This window comes from Embiotoca jacksoni, unplaced genomic scaffold, assembly GCF_022577435.1.
Source record: "Embiotoca jacksoni isolate LCO1_2020_lvr unplaced genomic scaffold, fEmbJac1.0.p SCAF_13, whole genome shotgun sequence".
Taxonomy (NCBI): Eukaryota; Metazoa; Chordata; class Actinopteri; family Embiotocidae; genus Embiotoca; species Embiotoca jacksoni.
Window position 1 is genome coordinate 14447087 of NW_027185263.1, and position 9044 is coordinate 14456130.

Below are 9044 nucleotides of genomic sequence, written 5' to 3' on the forward strand. Positions count from 1 at the left end.
TTGGTCACCAAAAACACATGGGGAAGATTAGGAAAAGATCATGGTTTGGGTTACAAGTAATTTCAAATAAGTAATGTTACGTACTTCACATCAATTACCTGTTACATGATATACATAACTTAAAAGAAATCCATGTTGACTTTAGCTTTCTCAAGGATTCAAACACCTGTCATTTTGAGTGAAAGTCCTGTGTTTGTTCCATCCAACCACTCTTGACCTACTTCCCACTTGGACTTTAGCACTCTCGGTACTTTATCACATGACCTCTCTTTTCGATCCTGGTCGTACATGCGTGTACTATTCACGCCTAGGCGAGGCCAAACGCAACACTGACACAGTATCCTCTAGTGGACTGATGGGTGTATTACATGCTTTGTAGTGATATTGGGCTGAAAATTGCCACTGAGAAACCAAAACTGTGGAATATAAAATGTTACTCGTACCTTGCCAGCAAATTACCAGTTGGAAAGAGTTGTCCCTCTGTCTCCTCCTCTCTTGCTGTGCCTCTGTCCTCAGGCTCATTACAGGTGCACATGAATTAAGTAACAACTAACACAATAATAGGGTGCACTTCAACATCAGCTGGTTCTCTCCAACGCTTTGTGTTTTTGGCCATGTATGCTGCAGTTAAGCGAGGCACACATTGACTGTTGCCAAACCACCTGCTGGGTTCCTCCTAGCAAACATCACAAGTCTCTATTTACATTTTCCCCTCCCAAACCGCTGCTGGTTAGAGCTCAAAGAGCTGAACATTTTGCAGTTGTATTCATTCCCTGCAGAGGTTGTTGAATATTAATGTTTGGATTTCCTCGAGGATCATAACTATACAGTCCAGATCCCGTATAAAGAATGAAAATTTGATTTGTTTATCGTACAAGAAAATGTAATATTGTGAGAATATTCCTGTATTCCCAGTACTACTGGCTATTCTGTCTGTGCTCCCATTTCTGCGCTTCTCAATTCCCCGTTTGCTGTTCTGTCTTCCGTCTTTCCTCCCAACATAACGCGATGCCAACTGCTCAAATGTCAATAGAGGTGCCAAGGAATGACACCTGCTCCGAGCTACCGGAGATCACCAACGGCTGGAAGAGCACGTCCCACCCTGACCTCATTCACGGCACCGTCGTCACCTACCAGTGCTACCCTGGATTCGAACTGGTGGGCTCTGAAATCCTCATGTGCCAGTGGGATCTCTCCTGGAGCGGCGATGTGCCAAAATGTGGGGAAGGTGAGAGCAAGCACACAAAACCTAGTGGGTTTTTTTTTCTTTTTACTTATGTTATCATAGTACGATGACTAGATTTTGTAATGAAACTCTCGTGTAATTATTTAATTTTATCTGCATATTTTATGCAGACTTCTCAACACTGCATATGTATCAGCTGTGTCTAAGCAAAATTATGTCAATCAGGACCCAAATTGTTCCTTAGTCATTGAGTTGTGACCCAAATCTTCTAAATTTCTGAGCCATTCAAGTATATTTCACAAAAAAATCGTGCAGTAATACACAATGCCTTCATGTACTGTTTAAAACATGACTAACGAAGTGCAACAAAAAAACCTAATGAAATAAAAAGTAGATTAATTTGATTTACAGTTCAAATTGGTGTGCTCATCAAGTTTTGAGATCTAAAATTTACCTGTATGAAATTGAAAGGCAGCTCAATCTCCCCGTAACCTTGTTTACAAATACACAAATAAGATGCTGCTACTTATGTGACTGTTAGTTTTGGTCGTTACTGTCATGACAGCAAACAGTTTGTGCGCGTGTGCTGCATCATGGGAAACATATAAAGTGCAGCGACAAAGATTCTTTAGATTTCAAAATAAAAGTTTGACTTTTTTTTCCACTACTACTACCACTGCTACTATAACACACCTCTCTCTGATCAAACTCTCAATAGTGAGTTGCATTGTGGGGAATAACGGCACCAGGTTTTAACTAGGATTAAAGTTGTGTGGAATGGTAAAAAAAAAAAAAAAAATTCTATCTTTGGTTCTGCTGCATTGATTTTTATCTTTTTTATTAATAGCAAAAAAGTTGATGGACTACTATAAAAATGCATTTTGATACTTTGAATAGTGTTTGTTTATCTTGTATGGAATCAAGCCATGTCCTTGAAATCATTTACCTGTTCATAATTGGTAATTTATCCAAGAAAACTAATATGAAAACAATACTGTAAAGACTTATTTCCTTTTGCTAGAAGCACAAATTTCATTAGAGTATTCGGACACCACTAATGGCAGTAATAACAAATAACTTTCTGTTTTTGTGTTGCACCAGTAATGACATGTCGGGACCCCGGAAATGTGGAGCACAGTCGTAAAGTGATCGCAGGCAGCCGCTTCAACGTTGGAGCGACTGTGCAGTTTATCTGTAATAAAGGCTACATCCTGTCCGGCTCCAGTCTCCTCACCTGTTACAACCGAGATTCAGCCACGCCCAAGTGGAGCGAGAGGCTGCCCAAGTGTGTCCGTAAGTCCCAGAAGTCACAAATATACACGAGTGAGGGATTTTAATATACGCAGAGTCGGCGCCAGAGCATAAGGAACGGACGGGCTGTCAGCTCTGACAGGTGTCACTCTGTCATGAACTATGACAGAGTGCCATGCGCGCGCACATACATACATACATACATACATACATGCATACATACATACTTGTTACGCACCATGTCCAGAAAATCAAACGGTATAAAGATGCACGGCGGAAATCCATTTAACATTCTTCAAGAGGCAATTGATGAAACAACGCGTACGTTGTGCCACCACTCAGGCTATACGACAAACTAAAAGATAAACAGCATCCGGTAAGCCACATGAGGAACCAGTGTGTGTGATTAAACTACACAACCATGTGCACACTCTTCTAGCTACAACTTCAAAAGTGCATCTTTAGGTGGGACTGCACAGCATTTGTATGCCTTGTCCCACATATTTAGACAATGTCCCACATTTTGATTGACTCTGGTTCGTTTTTGTCAGTAAACACTGCAGGAAAGAAGCTTTTCTTAAATCGGTCTTTTGTCTAAAGGCTGTGTAGAAAGCAAGGGAGGCTGTTATCATGGAGCTGTGTTTAATGTCAGTCAAACTATGAATATGTGGGTCAAGTGCAGGTTAATCTGTCACCATCTTTTCTGCCAACGGGGAGATTTACAAGTCACCACAAACTCAGGAGCTATGCAGATTTCAGCAAGATATGATGGCAGCTACCACAAACAAAAGGACATGCAGCTAGGATGGGACATAATTCATTACTGGCTATGAGAATTGCTTTCCTCTGACTTCACCCACAGTTATATCTCAAATTCATGGAAACACTCACCACAACATTACAAGTAGTAAGCCAGACCATTTACTATGAAGAGAAAAAAAAAAAAAAAAAAAAAGCTTTAGCTTCCTTTTATGCTTACCGTACTTTGTGTGAGACCTTGGAAAGTAGCATGGGAAGAACGAAACAAATTTATTTGATTTGAATGTAAACAGCCCAACCTGTTACTGCAGCTTGTCTGTAAGTCACGGTCAGGTGTGCCGAGCTAATATCAGCCGAATCATTAGCTTGAATTTGGTTGTCACTGCCACAACTGACTGCCGATGTGGGTGCTGTTCCAGACCATTCTTTTATGTATATATTAAATGAATATCAACTAAGTTTTGCGTTTGCCATTCCAATGCTTAGATTTTAAGAAAATATCCACACTAGTTAATCTCATCTAACGTTCCAACGTAACTACTTTTAATTGGTTAGACAGGAGGTTGTTGTTTAGAATGGTTTCCTAAATGCACACTATCACTGTTTTGTTCATTTGTTTTGCTTTTCACTCATCCAATACCAAATTGTATAACTGTTTTTTACTTGTAGCTGGTAAGCATTATAGTTAGAGTTGTATTTTCGGGCAGGGAGTTCAGCCTCAGGGGCACAGTGACCTTTACGGACAGGCCTGGACCCACAAGGTCCGCCCATGAGGCCCACGCTGAATATATGATGAAGACACATCACTGTTGCACTAATTTATGCCACTTCTGTTTCTTTGGAGACAAACTACAACCGAACCAATGCAGAAATATTCTTGTTTCATTCATTATACGAGTTAAAGCACAATATCACAATGTTTTGTCATTGTTTCTACTGCTGATAGAAAACTGTATAAAGCTATTTTTTTGTGATGTAAGATATTGTTGCCCTCCTCCTCAGCTGAAAAGTATGAGCCGTGCAGAAACCCCGGCGCTGCTTCCACCAGCGTGCAGAGCTCTGAGAAGGCATTTTACCAGGCGGGAGAGACGCTGACCTTCTCCTGCCACAGCGGCTACGAGCTGCATGGCGAGGCCACCATCTACTGCATCCCTGGACACCCGTCACAGTGGAACAGCACCCCTCCTGCCTGCAGAAGTAAACCATACCCACTCGCTATTATTTAACCAAACATTTGGAAATCCAGTGCAGCCTACACAAAACTCTGTGCTATTGATTTGGTTGCTATTTGAGAATGCAAGGGCTTTTTTCTGAAATATGCACTGTGCTCTGCTCCAAACACTGACTAAACTCAACTTGTGTCTTTGCAGCATCCTCAACACAGTTTGTGAATGAACGCAGGCTAGATGGTGAGCCATGTTTTGAAGCTTGCACTGTCAATATATTGATATTTCTTTGTTTGCAGAAATAATACATGTTTTTGTGTTTGTTTTCCCCTTTTAGTTGTTAATACAGAATATAGCATGGAGGGAACCAATATTGCCCTCGCTGTTTTTATTCCAACTGCAGTCATCTTGGTGGTTGTCCTCGGGATTTATATCTACTTTGCAAAGTAAGTAATAATCTAATACGTGTACGTGTTTCATTTGCAATCGGACGAGCCTTGACAGAATGTTTCTTCCCCTCTTTCTTCTCCACTCTTTACTCAGACTCCAAGGCAAGTCTGTCAGAATGCCGACATCTTTGCCGCCTTATGACAACATGACAGAGGAGTCGGCTTTCAACAACCCCGTATACGAGAGCGGAGTAAGTACAGATGTCATGAACATGCAAGACGTGGATTCCCAGAACACCAGTGTGCTGTCGTGATCCCCTCCCCATCTGGCAGTCATCCTGTCGTCATCCTGTGTTTCACCACCGGAGGGCACTCTCCACCTCATCTTCCCATCACCATAATCAATCATCAGTAAGAACTTGTGGCCTTGAAGCTGATGATGTTGCTCATAAAAATAGGACACAAGGACACTTTCCTTCACCCCACTCTGATGTCAAAGGTCCTTTGCATCCTGGATTTCCATCCTTCATCCATTTGAGTGAGAGTGACATGTTTAAACCTACTTTGTTGTTATTGTTGTGTCTCTTACCCATGGCATATGCACGAATCATGTTGGATGCTGCAATCCTCGGGTGTGATAATGAATGTTTTTGCTCTAAACTGGGTTGTGCACCTTAAAATGTTCATGTTATTTATTCAAAAAATTATAGTAGCCTATATTCAGCTAAGCAGTGATTGCATCATCAAAAAAAAAGATGCACTTTATCCAGTAGGATCTAGCTTTTACTTTGAAAAAACGATTTAGCAACTGTAGACATTTCCTGTATCTTCCTGTGCTTCTTGTTTCCATCTGACTCATAATTCACAAGGATATATATATATATATATATATATATATATATATATATATATATATATATACGCACAGTAGAGCCAAAGATCACAGAGCCAGGCTGTTGTATGAATAGTGACTCTATGCATACAATTCTTCTCTTGTTCATTATTCTGTTTTTTTTTTCTTCTCCCCTGTCTGCTTCTTCAGCACTGGCAGAATCATTCTAGATACTAAACCCTGTCAGTATGTCCACTTTGGCTGTACTGCAGAACAACTGAGGTGAGAGCTCCTCCTAATGCTGAGAGCACATCTTTCCTAAAACCATTTTTGTTTCATCTAACCTGCCACACATGATGATATGGTTTCTCTTTTTGTCTAAAACAATTTTTTTTTTTTTGTATTTACAGACTATTCTTTAAGAATACACAACTGCTGATTATTGAAAATGCAGAAATATGGTGTTGGTACTTTCATAAGACATGTGACCCTTTTAAGGAATGTAAATCATGCTTTTTAACCACTAAAATTATGGATAAAGGGTAAAATAAGCTACTTTTTTTAAACTCATTGTCCAACATGAAGACAATCCTTCCCCTTCCTCTGTCATCTTAACATGGTACTATAACTGAACTGTAACATCGCTGTCACATGCAGACTGGTCATATTTTGTTTCGTAGTGTCATTCAAAGCACCTTCCTTGAGTGAATACAGCTGATTGCTTACTTGTGTTTTCATCAGAAACTAAAAATAACTGAAGTTAAGTACAGACAGATAAATATAGAGAAGAACTGAGATGAAGAATGGGCAGAAAAAGATTCGAAAATTTTGAAATCCAGTTAATGTGCATAGTACATTTACTAAATACCAAACAAAGGCACAGATAATACTGGTACAGGAAGAACCGGAGGTATGTCAGTCATTTGTCAAAGATTTGTCTGTGACACTTTTAATAATAAATGCTAATGACAACTATAGCTGTCCCCAACTAAAATCTATTCTCCTGATGTACCGTAATTATTTTTTTTAGATGTCAGGTTTTATAAAATGTCCAGAACTAATGAACAGGAGTTTTTAAAAGATCTACAGTGGTGCTTCAAAGTTTGTGAACCCTATAGAGTTTTCTATATTTCTGGATGGATATGACCTAAAACATCATCCGCTTTTTACACTAGCCCTAAAAGTAGATCAAGAAAACCATGTTAAACAAGTGAGACAGAAATATTACATGTGTTCATTTATTTGTTTATTGAGGAAAATGGTTATATATTGCAGATGTGCAGAAGTGGCAAAACTGCACACCATTCTTGTTCAGAGTTCTCTCAGTTTCATGAACATGAACTTTATTCAAAGTTAGAGATGCCTTAAATTGCTTAGAAGTTACACCGAGTTCATCACCTTGCGGACTGTTACACACCTTGCACTTTAGGAGTGATCTTGCCTCCATGTGTACTGTAAATTGGTGGCGGTCCAAATTTCTTCAAAAAAAAATTGTTTTTATTTATCTTTTTTTTTTAATCTTTTTTCTGCCTGATGAGCATCAACAACTCTTTTTCTGAGGTCCTCATAAATCTCCTTTTTGTACCATGATACACTTCCACAAATGTGTCGTAAAGCTCAGACTTTGATACATCCCTGTTTTTTTTAGACACATCTGATTATCATCCCATTGATTGAAAACACCTGAATCTAATTTCAACCTTAAACTGCTAATCCTGGAGGTTTTAATCCTTTTGCCACTCGAAGATTTGGGCTCTCTTTATCTACTTTTTAGACTTGTGCGAAAATCGGATGATGTTTTTGGTCAAATTAATGCAGAGAAAGATAGAACATTTTAAAGGGTTCACAAGCACCACTATAACTACATAAGTGGATGTACTACAAACTGTTTTGCAAATATGTAAAATCAGTAAGACACAGAGGGAATGTTTGTTGTAATATTCCTGTATTGTATTGTTACTGAGGAGTGAATCCATTATTTTGTATTTGTAAAAAGCAAATGCGAACTTCACAAGCTGCATCATCCTCTATCATTATCATCCCTTCTTTAACTGCTTGTTTGTCTGGTCTTTACAGGACAAATGAAAAAAATATTTTTGAGGTGTCCATTTAGAGACCTTAAAGCAAGAATTGCTCAAGCTTTGCCTTTTTGGAGCCTCTCTGCACTGTTCATCTTTTCCTCCAACTTTCTTTTGTTCCCAGTTTTGTTTGTTTGTTTAATTTCCCCCTCTATGTGTATTACTGTAAATATGTATTTCTTTGCACAGTTAAATCTGTGGAACACCATGGTGATATTTTTATAAAAGTAAATTGTTGATGACCGTTGGTGATTGTTTGTTCTTGAGTACTTTTGTTTTTTCTTGTTGATGCCGAGTGCCAGTGGCAATTAGAGATGGAGGGAAAGGGTGCTTTGATTGTTGAGATATGTTGGATCAAAAATTCCCAAATTACCCAACATTATTTGGAAAATTTGCCATCAGAAGTTTCTTTTCTTTGTGTATGGGTCTGCTATTTGTAAATAAACTGCCTGTCTAATATGAGTGCCTCACGACTGACTATAACCTGAGAAATCACGTGAAAATGTTTGTAAAACCGAATCTTTGGTTTGACTGTCATTTTGTATTTGTAGGCCCTGACGTTATTAGAGCACCACACTATGTTTCGGGGTATTTTTTTTCCATTATACGATTACACTTCAAGAAATATAACAAATGATGCCGGATATTTTCCTACAAGCTGACGTGTGGCTTCAACTGCATAGAGCCTCAGAGGATTTCTCAGTTTTCATACGGGACATATCAGCTCTGCTCACCACTGTTCTTATGTCACACTGTAAAGTCTGCTTCTAAAGATTAAATAGCAATTAGTTCATTTGTGTATGTTGCAGAATGTGGTTGTACCCCAGCTTTAGCAGACCCTGAGCTAACACCCAGTGACAATATACAGCACAGTAACCATGGGACTCAGCCACCGTACTGATGTAGGTGGTTGAGTTAAACCTCAGATTGATCCCCGTGTTACAAAACAATCTAAATCCTGCAGAGTAAATCCTCACGTAACAGATGGGTGTTTACTTAGTTGGGGGGTCACGCTGCGGTGCAGCTGCTTGTGTTATATTTGTAGATAGACATCATCTCCTTTGTGCACATCCTTTAACGGATCTTTCTTTCAGCGTCACAGCTGCTGTGACCACACCCAGGAAACCAAATCACCTTTCAACTATCTATAATCCTCTGATTAATAATAAAATAAACTGATGTTTAAAGTATTTGTCAGTGGCTCATTAATGCGTAAGTTCATCTTTGGGTGAGTTAACTTGCAACATGAAAAGAATTCTTACTTTAGACAATGACAGGACAGAACTATTGTTGTCATTATAAATATCTGCTGAGCTTTGAAAACTATGACAAGTCTAAATGCAACATTACCAAACACCACCGAGGGTGAAATTACTAAGCACT

At 39.1% G+C, this 9044-nt stretch overlaps 1 protein-coding gene across 3 annotated transcripts in view; it reads left to right on the forward strand.

The window, feature by feature from the left end:
- LOC138196605 (seizure protein 6 homolog) overlaps window positions 1-8120 on the forward strand; it is a 104930-nt gene extending 96810 nt beyond the window's left edge. Inside the window, exons 11-18 of one of the 3 annotated variants that reach the window (XM_069146819.1) lie at window positions 1034-1228; window positions 2288-2479; window positions 4199-4393; window positions 4567-4605; window positions 4700-4808; window positions 4906-5002; window positions 5794-5865; window positions 7660-8120. In XM_069146819.1, coding sequence (XP_069002920.1) covers window positions 1034-1228; window positions 2288-2479; window positions 4199-4393; window positions 4567-4605; window positions 4700-4808; window positions 4906-5002; window positions 5794-5820 — 854 coding nt within the window. In that variant the 3' untranslated portion in view covers window positions 5821-5865; window positions 7660-8120. Of the gene's footprint in view, window positions 1-1033; window positions 1229-2287; window positions 2480-4198; window positions 4394-4566; window positions 4606-4699; window positions 4809-4905; window positions 5632-5793; window positions 5866-5993 lie in introns of those variants that run through there. The other 2 variants (XM_069146818.1, XM_069146817.1) reach the window with 2 other exon arrangements.
- The last annotated feature ends 924 nt before the right edge of the window (window positions 8121-9044 follow it).